Below are 19,067 nucleotides of genomic sequence, written 5' to 3' on the forward strand. Positions count from 1 at the left end.
TGCACTATCCAAAGAGTTACTCATTTACTTAGATCGCTTAAGGATTTCCAGGAGTCCTGCAAAAAAGACATCAGGAGTCCTCCTCCACACAGGACTTTGAGGAGAACTGCAAGCCCCACTAGGGGGAGGTAGTGTGTCCCAGAGAGTGAGAGAGACTGCCAGAGCATTTAGTAAGAATCTGCTAGGGAGGAGATGTCTTTTCCCTGGTCCGACCTGGTTCACGCCTCACCTTTGCTTACCTGGATTACTGCCAGTCTGGAGACACCATATGCCCCAGGGAGTTCTACAGCAGGAAGTGTTAGTCTCCCTTGGCATTTATTTATACCTTAGGGCTATTGGAATTCAGTGGGTCGCTGTTCCCTGGGGCACTGGCCTGTTAAACTCCTCTCTCACTGGAATGGAAGAGGCCTCTCTGCTTAGTTCCTGCATCAGTGTTGGGTGCGGGGGTGGGGGTGGACAGTGGGGGACAGAGGGCCTTTTCTACTTCCTGCTGGGTCCAATTCTGCCAAAAAAATACTGGTCTGTTCATGCCTGTAGCTTGAGTTCTTGTCCCACAGGAACCCTGCATGAACTAGGGAGAAGTTTTGCACATCTGGAGGCCTCCAGCTCTGACTCCTTCCAGAATCATCCATTCCCTAATCAGTACAGCCTCGCCAGGACAACACATGGAAAGAGATGGTCAATTCTTCCATTTGCCTTTGTTGTTTTATGAAGCAATCGACTCAAAGGGCAGAGCCCAGACAGTTGAAATTCCCATAAGGAGATGGGAGAAATCTCACAGGGTGCCAGAAAACCCCTAAAGGAAAGGTCAGACCTGGTGACCAACTCTTGCTTCTGTTCATCCATTGATTGATCCATCTACTAATTCATCTAATGAACACATACTTTATTCACAACTCCCTAAGACAATCAACATATTGCCTTATTAGTATGAAAGTCTCCCCATTGTAGGGCAGGCTTCTTAAGGTTGGGACCCAGGCCTTACTCAGTTTAGCACTGTGCCTGGCACACAGTGGGAGCCCAATAAATAGATGATGAATGCATGAATGAACCACACAGATCTGAAGCTATCCTACTGAGCACACGACTGTGTTAGAGCTCTTTCAAGGGTGAGGAGTCCCAATATTTGTCTTGGACTTTTGCAGAAAATGGTCTATTTTCATCAACATCATCACATAGTCACAAAAGGGTATTTCGGTCTATATTCTTCTAAAAGTAAATAACTTTCCATAATTATATGTGTAGTACACGTTTGCATTAAAATACAAGGAACAGTTGTTCATTTAGAAAATGTGGAAAAGATAGATGGCTTTAAGCATAAAACCGTGGTCTATAATCTCACCAACACTGTTAACGTTTTGGAGAATTTCCTTCTAGTCTTTTTTCCATACACAAATTTACAAAATTGGAAACGTGCTGTAGATGCAGTCTGAGATCTTGATTCTTCCACTTAACATTATATCATGAGCATTTTACCACACCATTAAATATTCTTTGAAAATGTTATGCTTAATGGCTGCATAATATTACATTATAGCTCTTCAATTCTTAACTAATGCAGATTTATTGTCCTTAATAACTCCCTGAATCACTGCACAATCAAAATTGTTCCCAGGCTTCTGTAACCATCACAGTGGCTGATGCTGACTGAAAACCTTTACAAAATGACAAGTAAGTACTTCCAGGCAAGTAAAGCTGTTACAAGTGCGGTTGGATCTCATTTCAGCTTTTTCCCTCCTCAAAGTTACTAATTCATACAAGCATGCTAATGCCTTTGGAATGTTTATTCTCTTAAAGTTGGAAGCTCCAGGGTACACAAGAAAACAGGCATAGAGCGTGATGAGAAACACATGGCCAAAGTCTAGTTGATTCATGAAACACTTGAGATTCACTTGGGCAGGAGGGACCACGCCTCAGTTTAGGAACAGAGATATTTTAATTCCCCACAGTGAAATGATTTTGCTAAAAAAAAAAAAAAATATATCATAGGACATCAAGAAGAGAAACAATAATTCAAAGTTGACACATGGTCACACGCTTGTATCATCAGTGTGGAGACTGGGAATACCCGGGAGGCTAGGATGATAGAGGAGGTGATGAAGGGTCTTTACCAGACTGGGATATGTTACATAAGTTGTGTCCTAGGCTCTCTTCTACTGAACAACTGATTTCCAAACACTGCCATATTCTCTCTCACTCCTTGGGTCCCTTCCTATCCCAATCCAGTCTTCTTGTCCTTGGAGCTGGAATGTTTGATGAGATGAATTTCAAACTCTAACTGGGTGGGTTTTGTATGGAAACCGCACTCCAGCACAGCAAGAACAAGGCTGGAGAGCATGTCTGCCGGGACAGAACTGACTACCTGTGCACACAGGTTCCCTCCTTCATGACACGTCAGCTGGACGGTCGACGCTATCTCCTAATAGTGGGGAGCAGGCGGCAGACCTTTGGAAGTTCATCTGGGGAGCACTCAACACAGAAGCTTGTTACCTTTTGTGAACATTGTTATACCACCAAAAATATTTCTGTGTTATGGCGGAGATAGCTAGTTATGGCCCGGTATCTCTTGCCTCCTTCTTCCACAGGAAGATTTTAGCTGGGCACATGGCCACCCAGAATAAAGACTATATTTTCCAGCCTCACTTGCAGCCAGGTGTGACCATGTGACTAAGTTCTAGCAAACTGGATAGAACTACAAGTGAAACATACAACTTTCAGGTGCGGCCCTACAACTAGCACGACAACTAGCATGACAACCCCCTCATTTGCCAGGGACTTTCCTGATTTTAGCGTTGAAAGTTTCATGTCCTGGAAAATCCCCTAGTACTGGGCAAAAATGGAATGTTTGGTCACTCTCTTTCCACCACCTCTCTCTTCAGCCTATTTCCTGGAAGATGGACAAGATGGTGAGCCACCTTGGGGATGCGGGTGAAGGAAAGCCCAGGATTGGCAGGAGAAGCCTGGGTCCATGCCAAATTCTTGTAGCTCAGTTGCCACATCAGCCCAGACTTCTACGTGAAAGATAAATCGGTTCTATCTTGTCAAAGGTCTCTTCTTTCTCTCCAGCTAACCTAACTGACCAAGCCCCATCTCTTTTACCACCATGATTTTTTGGCTACCATAATAATTTTGGCCATTTTCTGGAACCTGGCAACACCGGTCTTAACCACGCATTTGATATTTAATCACAGACTTCTTTATATAGTCATTTGTCTTATTAGCTTATGCCTCATCTCCTGGGAAGATTCTTTAAGATCCAGGGACGCAGTAGAGTATGGTTGAGAGAACAGGGCTTAGAGTTTAGCAGATTTGGGTTCGAGTCTGGATTTCAGCACTTGCTGCCTGCATGATCTTGAGTGACAGTTTTGTCATTTATGAGGTAGAAGTGATTATAATCCTTCCTCTGCACACTGCACTGTGTTGTTTTGAGTTTAGATATTATGGGAATACTTCATCAGCCATCAGTGCACTATAACCATGTTAACTATTCTTAAGAATCAGTCCTCTCTCTAATATTCACCGGATATCGTTAGCAGGCTCACCACAGTTCCAGGGACATAGTGAATGCCAGCTCTGTGAATCTTTGTAGAATAAATAAAGGAGAGGACAAAAAAGGTAAAAATAACAGTTCCTTAAATATTATGAAATTGCAAAGAAGAAGGCTCTGTCTGGACATCTGCACCTTCAAATACAAAGCAGGCAAGAAACACTGGGCAGATAACAAGATAAGGCCTCAGATACAAGTTTTCATTCATGAGGGGTTTTTCAGAGCCACGTTACCAATTAATTCTTGGCAATAAAATCTAAGTCAGCAATGCTGGAGATAGGAGGTTCGATCCTAGGGACAGCGGCACCACCCTTCACAGCCTCAACGCTATGTGTTCTGTACCTCAACACGAAAATGAGGAAAAATAAAAAAGGCTCCAGATATAGTTTATGTCCGGAAAGAAATGGCTTCTACTCAGCAAGCTGCTAAGACAGTTGCTATTTTCAGGCGCTCTATAGCTTAGCAGATTACCAAGGTGATGACATTAAGTTTAAGACTCCCTATTAACGGAAGGATAAATGTGAGTAATTCAGGGAGGCCACTTAAGCAAACACCAACTGAAGGATAAAAATCGCCATGAAGCCCATGGGGGAAGAACAGAGACGCAGCTTTCCCCAACAGCTCAGACGATGGACCTGACCCAATCACACACATGGAGCTCCTGCAGGTTTGTCGAGAGAAAACCATTTTGTTCGCACCCTTTTCAGACAGCTCCTACTCCACAAGACTGTGAGCTAGCCCCCAAGCAGCAAGGTCCCCAACTTGTCCCCCTTTCCCCCTAGCACCTCATGATGGTGTTATTTTCCCTCAGGACCCTTACCTTGCAGGATATTCCCCCCCCCCCCCAAAGAGTTATCTTTGTACTCAGAATAGGAGCCAACCAATTCAGCACCACCAAGCTACAAAGGACTGACAGTTTTCCTAGAAAGATTTACGATTTCAAAGGGGTGGGAGGCCTTATACTCAGGAAGCGGATTTGTCATTGTAGACCTCAAGTGTGTCTATGCGGCCAAGGTGGGAGTAGGGCTGTAAGGCCAGGTGGTTTTGGAGGGAGAGAGAACCCCGCCATCTTCTGAATAACACCATTCGGCTGCTGTATTGCTGCCTTTCCACAAAGTGGGACCAGAACACTGCACACAAATTGCTCTGATCAAATCAAGGGGCCCTAAAGGAGATCAGGCTTGGCTTAAAAGCTCTTGGGCTATGAGTTAATAAGAATTTTAATAAAAATGGAAAGTATAGCTCTGGGCCGTGCTACAATATCTCTCTGGGTTGCTGGTGTTCTATCAGTCAATCAGATAATCTTTCTGACGTTCGTAAAGTGGAGAGGGTAAGCAAAACTGCGGGCCAAAGAAGGTTTCAAAAACATAACCTGCACAAAGACCATCGGCTCTCTGAATGGCCCTCCAGGGACCTGAGACATACCTGAAAGTGAAGTCTTCCCTGCAAGATAAGACACCAGTCAAACAGCCTGGGCCCAACACACTTCCCATAACAGAACAATTTCCAGGAGCACTTGGGTGGCTCAGTGGTTGAACATCTAAATCTTGATTTTGGCTCAGGTCATGATCCCAGGGGCATGGTATCAAGCCCCAAGTCGGGCTTCCGTGCTGACAGTGGAGCTTGCTTAAGATTCTCGATCTCCCTGTGCCCCTCTCCCCCGCTGGCACACTCTCTCCCTCTCTAAAAAAAAAAAGATCCAAAAAATCCATACACAATTCATTGTCATGACAATCTGTAGAAGACTACCTGTGATGACCGCACCCCCCCCCCCCCCCCCGCAAACTCTGACAGATGAGGAAGGAGCCTGTGGGTCAGAGAGGTGGTGACGGGGGGACCTGATCCCAGGTCTTCTGACTCTTCTGTCCTTCCACAAATTTGTCAGTAGCTTACTTCCACTTTAAACTCAAACTTCCTCTTTAATCATTATGATGCTCTGATTCAGTTTACTATCCTCAGATACAACCTAGAAGATGGCTGGTCTGCATCATCTGATTCACCTCCAAAGGTAGGAAAAATCACTGACCCTTTTTTTTTTTTTTTTTACCTCCAAACTGCCTTTGAGATGAAAACTTACTATCAGTTTAAAAGCAAACAGCCTCCCTGCTATTTATCTATTTTTGTCTAAAGGACTATCAAGTTCTGTGGCATTCAAGGCACAGTTCAATACCTAGGGTGCTGCTCAATCACTTATTACTCCATTACACCAACCTCTTTTAATATGCCCATCAATAGGTATGTTTCTCATGGTTAAACATGGGTCCTAACAGTTGATAGGCAGGATTGGCTTATGTTTTTCTTGTTTTTTGTTTGTTTGTTTTTTAATAAATGGCATTCAGCTGAAAATACAGGTGACATGGTGTGATAGTTGTTTACCCAGAACATGTGGGAACAAATGCCAGCCCATGGGAAGGCACATTCCTGTAGAGAACTACCAGGAGGCTTCAAACACCACTTAAAAGTTTGCGCTGGTCCATTCTGTTTTCTGTGCCGAAGGACAGAGGAGACAAAACAGAGAAACTTCATTCTTGCTCTTGGTGTTTCACACACTGGTAATGACATCATGAGGAGACTTGAAAGTTTACACTAGCTGTCCTGACCATTCTCTCTTCATCTTTGCCACATGCTCCCCCTGCCCCTGATGACAGTCCCACAGGTTTCTTTCTTCAGCAGGCTGGTAGGTCTAAACTCCACACTCTTCCTAGGCAATCGATAACCTCCCAGTGTCCATCTCTAGACCAGAGCTCTCTTCCCAGTTTTAGACTCACTCTCCTTTGGTTCCCTGAACATTTCTACCCCCATGTCCAGTGGGGACTCCAGATGCAGCATTTTGAGAATTAAATCTGTGGCCTTCTTGCCTAATCTACTGCCTCCTGGGTTCTCCATTTAGCTGGAAACACCCCCATCCAACCACAACAGAAAAGCTGGGACTCTTTTTGTATCCCATCCTGTTTGTCATCACTCAGGTTCATTGGTTGCTAAGTCCTTAAGGGTGTATCTCTGAAAGACTCCCCAGAGACTCCCCTCCTCCCCTCCCCTCCCAGCCCCTCTGCCCTAGGCCATGCCTTCCCATGTCATTCATCTAGTCTAAACCTCAAAACCTTGGAAACGCTGCAGCCAGTGATGCTTCTAAAGGTAAATCTGACCGGGATCTTCCCTACTGAAGAAATCCTTCAATGGCCCCCTGTGCTCATGACCAAGTACAAAATCTTTACCTTGACTTTAAAAGCCCTCTATCACCTTGTCTTTGCCCCTTGCCCAGGCTCCCTGAATGGGCAATTAAGGGACTTGGAATTTTAGAGGCAGATCCCAGGCCAGAGCCCAGCAATCTTATTTCTCCATCTTGAATTCTTGTCACAAAAACCACACCTTTCTATCCTGTATTTCCTATTTATTGGCCAATGGATGGAAATAGGAAAACAAAATGACCAGGAAAAAAAAAAATGAGGCCTGTCTGATTGAGGTCATTCTAGATGTGCCCTGAAGCTTGGCTCACACGAGCTTCTCTCCAGGTGGGGCTCTAGAATTACGCAACGGCGAGGATGCACGTATATCAGTCAATGGGTACGACACACTGCCAACCCCATCCTTCCTTGCACACGTCAACACAGGCTTGGTAGCAGGTACTGCAAGTTTAACATGTGAAAAACAAAGCAAGAAAACAGTGACCTCATTACCTGTCTGGAATGTAGAGACAGTGGGGAGCCTGTCTGGAGGTAGAGGTACACCCACTTTACATCCTATCTAATGCTGGCCGGTAACCTTGGCCTTGGTTTCCATGTTGACCACAGAGTTAGGAAAAGCGCATGCACCATTTACTTCTCTAAAGAGCTAACTGGAGGTATAGCATTCGCTGTATCTATTAGCTTTGAAATCACAGAAGGCCCTACCAAACGAGTTAGCTTTTGATGGTCTCCTCTCATGATGCCCCAAACTGGGATATCTGGAAACCTTTGGAAGCAACTAGCTGTTCACTTTGTATGCAAGCATTTGGCATTGTGAAGTTACACCCCGAAGGAAAGGGATATCTCCCTCCTCTTTGTGCCCTTTGGGTTGGCACAGGAAATGTCTATGAACACTCCAGAAGGGATCTTATGAACAAATAACACAGGCCATATAACGTGAGGTGGAGGACAGTTGATGCTCCAAATTTTTTTAAGATTTGGCTTCCCAGCCCTTCTCTAAATAGAGATTTTGTTATCATTGCTTATGATCATCGTTGATATACACTTGAGTCTTCACATGCTATGGGATGATCTGGATTCAATGTCTGCCTGTCTCCTCTGACACCATCTGTCTCCCCAGCACATGCTCCAATGGAACCACACGCCACAGTTTGAGTAATCTGCTGGTAACTCTAGAAAACAGGTGCAATTTTCATTCCCATCAGCTTGGGCCAGATCCCTACCTGCTGATTTAAGCCTGGTCTGGCCTGTAGAGTCCTGGACCCTCATCCTGCTTTTAACAATGAACACAAGCTGACCCACACAGGGTCTAGGTGTGGGACTTTACCCTGGCTGTGACAGCACAGCACCAAACATCGAGAACATCATGAAAAAAAGAGAAAGCTCTCCAGCTGTATCCAAACATCCAGAAGTCTGGCATGGGGAAGAGGGAACATCTTGGCACCTGCCCCATCAACCAGGGTGTGCTGTCCAAGCAGAAAGGCAGCAGGTCCCAGGGCCTGGCTGACCAGTGCCCTGGGTTGGCCATGGAGAGAGAAGCCTGTGGCGTACCTTGTCTGTGCAGGATGAAATCTGGCCTGAAGACTACAGACCTAAGGCCCATCCTTCTGGAGGTTTCCTTTAGAAAAGAAGCATGAGGCCAAGTGAAGGGGGGAAACAACAGTGTGTTCATAAATAACCTCACCCACACCAGATAACAACAGCCTCATACTTGCAGGTGTCAAAACTGTGGCCAGGTCAAGATTTCCCTCTTTGCTTTCAGTTCCCAGAGAACACGATTTAACCAAAACCACATTAAAAAAACTCAGTGTCTTCTGGTTCTAATTCAGTTCCCCCAGACAATTTTCTTCTTTTTCTTATAACAGGGCATTTGGAGCCCCACCTGACTGATCATCCTTGAAAACATTCATTCAACACATATTAAGGGCTTGTGTTATTGGGCACTGTCAGCACAGCGTGCCCTACCTTTAATGAACATAATGACAGTAAGACTGAGCAATCAGTATATTAACAACAATGATAATAACAGTTGCTAATATGTATTGGCCCTTTATGTGCCCCACTGAAAAATCTCTTTAGTTGTATTTTTAACTTAATTTATCAAGCCACCCTAAACATAAATACCATGATTATCTCATTGGGAGCTCTGAGAGATTAAGTGACCCAAAGCCACACAGCTGATAGACAGTGGAGCCCAAATCTGAATCCAATCCGCTGGGCTTTTGAGATCGTACATTTACGTACCATATTATATCCTCACACCTCCGCACAGTACATGTGGCAGAGGGGACCCTGGGTCTATACAGTGATCTCACAATTCCGGGGAGCACCGTTCATGGTATTCCATGAGATTGGTACCCGTGGGAGTGCAGCTCCATAGGATACAAGGAAAAGTATGGCTCCTGCCCTGGTGAGATAAACTGACCTTGTCCTGGGCTCTTAGAGGCACTAGAAGTATAGGTAGAAAAAATCTCGTACAGGGACGGCTATGTGTGTGTCTGTATCACTGGTAGCGGCTTATACAGAGGCTGGCAACCAGGAGGCACTATGACAATTTTTCTGCCTGCCTAATTGAAGGAAAACATTTTAGAAGGTAAATAAAGAAGGAAGATTCCCAAACTGGAAGAAGATGAACTAAGAGTCTGTCGTGCTTAGCAGGCTGGACCAGGGTCAAGCAGGAGAGTCCTCCCTGTGGGAGGACCATCTATGGTACATGAGCTATGACAGTGAGAAGGGAGCTGAGTGTGCTGAGCTGGCCCTGAGATGGTTCCAGTAGGTAGAGGAAGGCCTGAGTCTGTAGCAGCAGTTAGAACTGCTTCCAGAGTGAACTCTACTCGCTGGGGACTGACTACTGCCATAACATGGGGGGGGGGGGGTTGGTTTCTTTGTGGGACATTCAAGCCTAAGAGAGCCTACTTGTAATGGGAAGAAGGAGGTGCCTGTTTCTGCGACTCACTGGCTCCGGGTGACCTGTCCTCATCTGTGTGTCCTCAGCATCTGTCCCAGAGGGCTCTGCAGCATCCCTGGAGGGCACGGAGGGCCTGGCATGGAGCTGGGTGAAGACGACATCTCCTGGGTCCTCAGGCTGGATTTGGTCCAGGGCTACCTCTGCAGAGCCAATCTCTCTGCGCTTCACCAAGAAGTGTCTGAACACTGAATGCAGAGCCAATGACACCTCGAATCCTGTTGTAGCTCTAAACTGCAGCGGGGCTTGACCTGGGGAAAGTTAGTTCAGCCTCAGGGTTCCCATTAGGAAGAACATCATGACAGCTAGATGTTTGCTAAGCTGTTTTCTTCTCTCTAAAGGGACCCTGCACGTGTCCAGCCACTGCCAGACTGGCAGAGGAGAGATGGGAAGGAGCTCTGGGTTAACCAGCACACTTGTCACGCAGCCCCCCTCTCCCCTTGTCCCAAGAACGAGTGGGTCTAGATTCTGATCTGTGACAAAGAAAGGATGTGCTCATTATCCCCTAAAGCCTGCATCCGTGGCCTGCAGCATGCCCGACAAAGCAGTCTGCCTTTCTGCACTGTGGTAACTGCCCTTGAAGCCTGACTGGCTGGAGCCCAGTTGATGGTTTTGTGAAAGCTGTTACCCCCAAAAAAGCAACGCTGAGTTAGGTGTAGAGATAATGATCTCTGCGCTGTCACACCACACGGGGAGGGAGGGTGGCGATAATACCACCTTCTTCCTCGACAACAATAACTTGCGGAAGCCAGAGAAATTTGGGCATTGAGAATAAAAACATTCACTGCACTTACCAAGTGTTGAGTGACTCTCCATTAGCACTGTCAGCAGAGACCTGCAGGAAACAACTTTGCCTTGTTTTCTCCCCACGCCACCCAGCAGCTGACAACAACTGCCCAGAGACAACACTTGGAAACACTTGCCCGGAGACTCCAAACATTCTGCGGTGGCTGGGAACGCTCTCACGGGCCTCAGGCACTGCAAGGTATCCTCACAGACCTCTTGCGTTCTGAAACCCAAGAGGAATCTAGGGCTGAGTGATTCTGTGCGACTAGAGAGAAAGAAAGAGGAAGCAAAGCCACAAGCTGGATGGTTCTGCGGCAGCCGCCACGACCACCATCCGACCAGCAGGTCACCTGGCGATGGGTTCTCTCTCTCCCTTTCTGTTGCTCTTGCTTGCTTTCCCTCCCTCTCATCCTTTCCTGGGACTTTTACTGCTTCTGGAGAAGAAGGCAACTGCCCTTGCTTCTGCCATTACAAAGAAAAGGAAGATGAAAAATACCATTGAGAAATACCCCACTGTTATTCTGGAAGTTAGAAAAGAGGTCAAAGAACCTGCTTTTTCTGTCCCTTTGGGAGGGATGCTTCCCTAAGGAAGGGGGTAGGTGGGAAATAATAGAATTCCAAGGCCACAAGTTGACATTGTGGGACCGACACCACCCCTCCCATCCCTGTGTCGTCAGTCATCTTATTCCTCATTCTCTACTTCCCGACAATGTTGTTCTCGTTTCCATCTCCTCTTCCCTTTGGTCGTCACTGTCTCAGTTCGTTTTTCCTCACGAGGAAAGTATAGACCATGTAAAACCATCTCGAACCCTTTGTGCACAAAGCACGACACAAAATGTACAACCAACCAATGTGCCCAAAACCACGGTGTTGGGACCTGGGTCGACAGTCACCCCCACCCCCAGGACAGAGAACACTCACACCCCAGTCTGGGTTGATGCCATTTTTGGTACATCCTCCTTCATTTTCCTCTACTGCCTCTCAGCCCAGGGACCAACTCATCCTCCTCAGCCATCTTCCTTTTTAAAGGTCTTGATTCTGTTTTTCCATTCCATTCCCTTTGCTACCTCCCTGGGCCCTCATCCGTTTTGCTTGGACACCAATGGAGCCTGAGCAGGGTCCAACATTCCTTCTTGCTTCCGGTGCACCCCAAATTGATGACAGGTGGAGATTTCCCCAAACATCAATTTCTTTGATGCCATTCCCTGCTGGAGTATCTTCAATGGCTGCCCATGGGCTGAAGGACAACATCTAAATCCCTTGCCTTGGCAGAAAGGAGCCTCTATGTTCCGGCCCTAACTTACTTTTCTAGACCTTAATAATACTAGGTTTTTTTTTTTTTTAAAGCTACCATTTATGGGGCACTTACTACATGCCGGGCACAGCACTAAGACTTCATCTGAGTCTGTTCTTCTGAGAGTCGTACAAAGTCCTGTTACCTGCCCTTCGGAGATGAGAAAATGAGGCCCACAGAGATGAAGTGACCATGAAAAGCTGTATGCTGAGTCAGTGGGCCCAGCACTTGAACCCATGTCATTTGTTATGATACCAAAACCTGTGGTGAGGATGGTAACAGGTGCCCTGTGCTGCAGCCAGACCATCCTGGGCTCTGCCATCTACATATGCTTTGGCGGCCATGGATCACCTCCGCTGAAACCCAACTGAGGACCATGTGCAGAGGAGCCCTCAATGCATATGACTTGAGAATGCTCAGCCTTCAGAGTAGAAAACAGGGTGACAAACATGACACGCAGTCTGGGAGGCACTGAGTGGCCAGGCAGTGCAAGCAGGCCACAGCATCTGCCGGGTGAGGGCAGTGGTGGTGGGGCTGGAGCTGGTTGGATCTATCTGAGCCAGAGGACAACTGCGTGCTGTAGCCCCCTCCCCCTCACTCCACCCTCCTTTTCTACCCACTGCTGCTGTGTGGCTCCCAGAGCCCCCTTCCCAGGGGCCATTCTCCGAACCTCCACACCCAAGGACGACTCAGGTAGGAAGCTGGGTTCTGCCTCCCTCCTTCTCCAGCTGTTTTGCTGCTAGGAGATGGAGGAAGGGGCATCCTCACTGGGCCTCCGGGTGATTCTTATTCCCTCGTCCAAGGCACAAAACTCCCAGAGCCCCTATGTTAACATGAAATGCTTCTGGTCAGACTCTTCCATCATAGAACACTCTGAGTTCCTAAAAGTTAAAGAGGTAAGGCAGAATCAGACACAGAAGGAAGCCATGGAGGCCAGCCCCTCCATGAGCAGGTGAGTTCACCGGAGCCTGGACAGAAAGTACTTGTCCAAGGTCATTCAGCCTGAGAGTGGCAGAGGCCAGGCAAGGCCACGAGTTCTAAGTCTCCCAGGCACAGAGCTCTTTGCCTAGCCTGGCACTAATGTACTGCCACCACCCAAACCAATGCCTGCTTCTACTGTCCCTATGGAGGTCATGGTTAAGTGCCCATTGAATTCCCAAGAGCCACATGAGCTATAAAAGCAATTCTTCCCATGTGTCTTTCAAGGTGTCAGCAGAAGTCAAGGACACTTTGAGGATTCACACTCTGACCACAGCAAGCCAGGTACTAGGAGGGTTAAATCACTTGTGAAAGGAAAGCCACAGGCTGAGTCAGAACCAGGGAGAGACTGGCAGGCACAGCCCTGTCTGGCTGGGGAAGGCCAAGGTCTTCATTTTGGCAAGGACCCGTAAGGTGTCCTCCTGTCTTCCCGGGGGGTCTGGTGCACTCATTGGGTTTAAATCTTAAGGCGAAAAATCCTAGTACACTAAGTGCTAAAAGTGCTTACAGCTGAAGATCCCAGGATGCTATCCCCGGTGCTAAACATCCCAGGACAATGCACAGAGCCCTCCTCTAGCTGGGTCAGCCCACCTTTCTCCAGCCTCACCTTTGTATACCTGCTCTGTTCAAGCCATACTAAACATAGCCCACATGTCCATATCTTCCTTATCTCTTTTGCTATTCCCTCTGCTGGGAATACTTTTTCCCTTTTTAACTGGAATACTTGTACTTGACTTTAAATATGGATTTTAAATGTCTTCTCCTTTTCATAACCTCCCCTGGCTCTTCGTTTCTAGTCCCCCTTGTCTGTCTTCCTTCAGAACTGCATTTATGGCACCTCTCGGCCCTTTCTGGGTTAAATCCTAGCTATTTGTTAACATGCTTTCTCTCAACGGCTACGGTGAAAATCTCTCAAGGACGCTGGCTCAATCATATTCATCTTTGTCCCCTAAGTAGTTGGGTCAGTTCCTGACACACAGAGGGAAAAAGAGAATTCCCTGCTTAAATTAAATAGAAATACGTCTGCTTAAGGAAAACTTTGCTCCAAATTCCCAAGTGAAAAGCCAATAAAGGTTTTCTTTTCTAAGAGTAGAGCAAAGGCCTCATTATAGATGAATGGCAAGGTATCATTTTACAAGCTGCTGCCACGAGCAAACCTCCCTCCACACACGCCTAAACGCACATGTGTGTGCATGCACACACACATAAAAGCTGGAAGGAGGTGGATGTTCTCTGGCAAGGTGCAACAAAGAAGATAAGATCACCCTGCTGCAAAAGAAGGTAAGGCACGTGACCATGTGGGTAACCCCAGGCATAAACGACACCCTCAGCAAGGCCCAGCTTAAATCTAACCACATCATCTTTTCATGAAGCAGACATGAAAAAGTACGATTAAAATAATTACAAAAAGGGTGGTTTAATGCCTTCTTGCCTCGATGGTATCAAAGCTACACACTCTGGAGCTACTTGGGGAAACAATTCTCTGAGATAAGAAGATGAACTATCCGCTCAGGAGAACGTGCAGGAAGCCAAGGTAACTGGGCAACACATAACGAAACAGTTTGTGGCTAATGAGCCATCTAAACCAAAGAGTCCCTGGGCGGAATCAGTTGTGTAAGCGAAGGAAACCAAACCCATCCTTGCCTCAAAGTGAAGACTTTGTGGGTGCCAGTGTGTGTGTGTGTGTGTGTGTGTGTGTCCTAACCAAACATTATGGCTAAAGTGAAATTCACAGCTCTTCCACCTGTGGCTGAGACTAGTATAAAATGAAAATGTTGAAGAGTTGAGACTTATTTTCACGCAGCAGCCCTGAAGTCCCCTTCTGGTGACTCCGCCTGCTGTGTGACTTTCTTGCCGAATGACCAGTGCTGCATCAGTGCAAACTGAGACACCGGCACTGGTTGATCAGCATATCCCAGACGGAGATGCAGAATTCCAGCATCACGGTGTTCTGATACAGTTGGGTCTGAATTCTCTGAGCCACAGCGACAGGTGTCTTTCTCCCTCTGGAGCTCTGCTTACATCCGGTCCATGTTTTACTGCAACATGGTTTTTCCATCAGTCTTCACCCAGTAAGCCTCCCAAGTAATCTTCCCATGATTATTTCAGGTCCCGGAACTAAAGAATGTGATAGCTGGGATGGGTTGCAGGGCATTTAGATTCCAAACTTACAGACCCAATGGCTTGCTATTGAATCTCAGGTCTGCATTAGTCAGTACTCTTTGCTTTGGGGTAAGTTACTTAGCCTAAAACTCCGTTTTCTCATCTATATAAACGGGGAAAACTTTACTTATGTAACGTATGTAGCACAATCACGAGCACAAAGTTAGACGTCACGGTGTGGAGCCATTATTATTATTGCCACCATCATAATCTATCCAAACCCTTTTGATTTCTAGAAGATCTTGAGGTCCAGAGAGGTAAGGTGCCTTGTCCTAAGGAAATGAGTCTTGGGCGATCCAGTAACCATTGTCCCTGCTAGGTGATGACTAGACCACAGGCAGTAGCACTCAGAAGTAACTGAGTTCGTGGCAGAACTTCGATCTACTGATTCTCAGGCCAGAACCTGACCCAGTGTACCACAGTGGTGCCATGTACTATTATTTATTGTTGCACAGTTATTTTTTTTTTTTTTCTCCAGCCAGGTCTTAAGTCCCTGGGTAGTAGGGACCTCATGCTGCTTAAGTTCCTCCAGATTGTAGCACTTCACAGGTAGTAGACAAATATTTGTTCACTGGCTGATTGCAAAGATGGCTGCTGATTTTGAAAGCAACAGGTTTCCATCGAGGCTGATTCTCTCCCACACCATCATGTCCTAGTCATTTTGGGAAACTCACCCAAGAATGTCTTGTGCTAATGTGTTATCACAGGGAAGCATTCCACCCCTTTTTGGGATGCAGATATAGATCGCTCCAGATTGCAGGCACACTAATTAGAGCCACTGGTAATTTCACTGCTGCTCTAAAGCCCCAAAGCACTCACTGTAGGCACCTTTGTCCTTGCACATGAGAGCTTCTGTCCCTACATGTCAAAACAGCCAAACTGTCTTTTGATGGTGCTGCTGGTACCCACAGCCCAGATGTCCGGGTCAAGGTGCCAACCCACCAAATCCATCATCAGAAGGGAACCTGGTGCCATCCCTTTTCCGGAAAGCAGTGTGGCACAGATCACTGGCTCTAAATAGGATATTCTAATAAACGTTGCTGTTATTTTTACTGTCTTGTGCAGTGTTGAATATGCTTCTCCTAAGCTGGCCTTTATGTAACCTCCATGACCTACCTTTTTAATTCAGATCTTTATTTTCTATTTCATAAACCCTTTTAATTTAATATCACTGTAAAAACTCTAAATGAATATACACGGTGTTATTGTACTAAGCTTTTCGGGCTAGACTTTTGTGGCTAGTTAGTATCAGGGACGGGTCACTGTGAGAGCATAGGAAGGCATGGGTACAGCTTGGGAGCGTCTGAGATACAGTTCTTGCCTAGCAACTGATACCCTCTTGTTGCTTCATTCAATTTTTCCCATTCTTGACCTCTGCCCTTGTTTTCCATAATATTGGTACAATGAGTTGAATAAATGGCCCTGTCTATAAAGAAGTGGGGAAAGTGTGGCTTGGGCTAAAACTCTCAGGGCATTAAAGGTATGAGGGGTAGACAAAGAGGTGAACTTAAAGACCACTCAAATGGATAGAGATAGGTGTTCCTTGGAGGTTCCAGCCAGGCAAGAGTCCACTCAGAGTGGACCAGGGGACACATTCCTGTCTAGAGTCTATTATATTCTTCTTATGAAGTTGGGAATGGCTAAGGGCAATGACATGTGCCCCACATTCTGTGTGACACCCCACTGTTCACTGCTTTTTCAAACATTCCCTGAGTAGACTTTTCACAGGATTGTGAGGACCGTGTCCAGAGGTGCACTGTCCAAAACGGTCGCCACAAACCACAGGTGGCTATTGAGCGCTTGAAATATGACTAGTCAAAACTGAGATGTGCTTTAAGCATAAAACATACACCAGAGGTTGAAGACATAATACTTTTTTAAAAAGAAGGTAAAAATATCACATTCTTATGTTCTTTATATTGATTACATGCTGAAATAATATTTTTGATGTATGGGGTTAAGTACATGTTTTATTAAGAATAACTTACCCCGTTTCTTTTCACTTTTTAAAAATATGGCTACCAGAACACTTAAAATTAGAAATGTGCATTGCATTATATTTCTACTGGCCAGCACTGCTTTAGACAATTGCCAGGGAAGTTGTTTCCATTAAAGTATGGATCAACCCAGTGAAAAACACAACTCTTGAGTCCTCTGCCAACTCCCCATCACACTCAGAATGAAGTCCATGCTCCCACTCTGGCCCCCATGATGCTGAGGCACCTGGGCCCTGCCTACCTCCCTGGCCTCCCTCTGGATGCTCATTCGAATGAGTTGGAACCTTCCTCAGAAACTCTAGGCTCAGGCCAGGCTCATGATGTTTGCAGGATGTTCTCTCTATCTGGAATACTCTCCCTCATATGTTTTTGTTATTTGAGTGTCATCTCAAATGTTACCTCCTCAAGAAAGCCTTCCCTTGGGAGGCACAATAATGTCCCCTGATGACATCTACATCCTTTCTCTGGAATCTATGATTAGGCCACCTTATAGAGCAAAAGGGACTTTTCAGTTATGATCAAGTTTAGGATTCTGAGATGGGGAAATTATCCTGGATTACCCAGGCAGGGAGGATCTTTATAAGGAAAAGAAGGGGGTAAGAGAGTCAGAGTTGGAGATGTGATGACACAAGCAGAGGTCAGAGATGTGCAGGGCCAGGAGCCAAGCAGTACAAACAGACTCAGAAGCTGCAACAGGCAAGAAATGGATTCTTCCCTAGAGCCTCCGGAAGGAACACAGGCCTGCCAACCCATTTTAGACTTCAGACGTCCCAAACTGTAAGATAATAAATATGTGTTGTTTAAAGCCAAAAAGCTTGTGATAGTTTGTTACAGCAGCAACAGGAAGCAAATACACATCTCAACCTGAGATTAGGTACCACCCAATTTCCAGTTCCTCTATTCCATCCTTCTAAGTTATTCTTTTATTGTTAACAGACGGCATCCAATTTATTTGTTAATTTGCTTACTTGTCTATTTTTAGTCTCTCCTGACTAGAATGTGAGCTCTCTGTGGGAAAAGACCTCCTACTGCTTTTACTATTAGGGATTCTCCCTTTTGAACTAATGCCTGGCACACGGTAAATGCTCCTTGGTCTGAATAAATGGTTTATGAATGCATAAATGACAATGGGCTATTTAACAGATTTTCATGCAACCAACTGGATCGAAAAAAGTACACCCAAGGAAATGAGATGAACAGTACGGACAGAGTGCTCACTACTTATAAGGTACATGAGGTACTGCAGAGATGTAAAGAATTTGATGACCCTACAGTCTCTGTAGTGAGACATGTATAGGCACATGATAAAACAATGGCCTGTGGGGTATTAAATGGCTGGAGTCAAATGGGGGTAGGTCATTGGGTATGAGCAGTGGTGGGCTCATAAATGAGCTCTCAAAACAATAATGATGGCCTGATGTGTAGTTCTTGCCAGTTCTGTTTAAATGCTCCTAAAGTGACTGCCTTCAAGCTGCCACTGCAATGTCTCTGAATGTGGCTTGGGGAAGAGTCAAGTAGGATCTTGCTGGGGGGGTGGGATTTCAAGTGGACCTAGAAGAGTTGAGAGGATGAGGATAGACTCAGGAGAGGGCAAGAGGCATGGAGCACACAGAGGTAAGGATCACTTTAAGGCTGGTGAAGTGGGGGGATCAATGGCCTTTGTGGCTCCAGGGGGTTTCTCTTCATTGACACAAATAGAAATACGAGATTAACTAGAAGTCACCATGAGAAGGTGGCTAGAGACATGTGGGAACAGAAAATCTTATTGTCAGAAGGATCTTGATGATTTTTCCAGCCCAGCACCGATTTTAATGAGTCGAGGGTGGAGTTAAGAGACCTGGCTAGCAACACCCAGAGAGGAACAGTGAATAGTCCGTGTTTGCTGAGCTGGTTTAGAGGATATCTTGCCCTGAACTCAGGCTGATGTCCTCACTTATTCTGCCTCTCCAACATTTGATGATTGACACAACATGCAGCACCCCTACAATCCTATCATAAAGATGTGCAGTCAAATGAACTTGGATTCCCAAAGTAACTCTCCCTGGAATTCCCATTGTTACCCAGGTGTCACTTCCTCTAATTCATAAGCCTGGGTGATTGGATTCTGGGGATCCTAGGGTGGTGTTTAAAAAGTTGGTATAGGGGCACCTGG

The 19,067-nt window shown here is 46.0% G+C and overlaps 1 protein-coding gene across 2 annotated transcripts in view; it reads right to left on the reverse strand.

Annotated features, from left to right (window-relative positions):
- The window catches only part of RORA (RAR related orphan receptor A), a 722,772-nt gene that overhangs the window by 337,545 nt on the left and 366,160 nt on the right, over positions 1-19,067 (reverse strand). The window contains exon 1 of one of the 2 annotated variants that reach the window (XM_086710839.1): positions 10,492-16,636. The exons of the other annotated variant lie outside the window; for it this stretch is intronic. Within the exon in view, the coding sequence (XP_086566965.1) occupies positions 10,492-10,513 (22 nt within the window). The 5' untranslated portion in view covers positions 10,514-16,636. Of the gene's footprint in view, positions 1-10,491; positions 16,637-19,067 lie in introns of those variants that run through there. 2 annotated transcript variants of the gene reach the window in all.

Source organism: Puma concolor, chromosome B3 (assembly GCF_028749965.1).
Source record: "Puma concolor isolate L17-30 chromosome B3, mPumCon1.1.hap2, whole genome shotgun sequence".
NCBI lineage: Eukaryota > Metazoa > Chordata > Mammalia > Carnivora > Felidae > Puma > Puma concolor.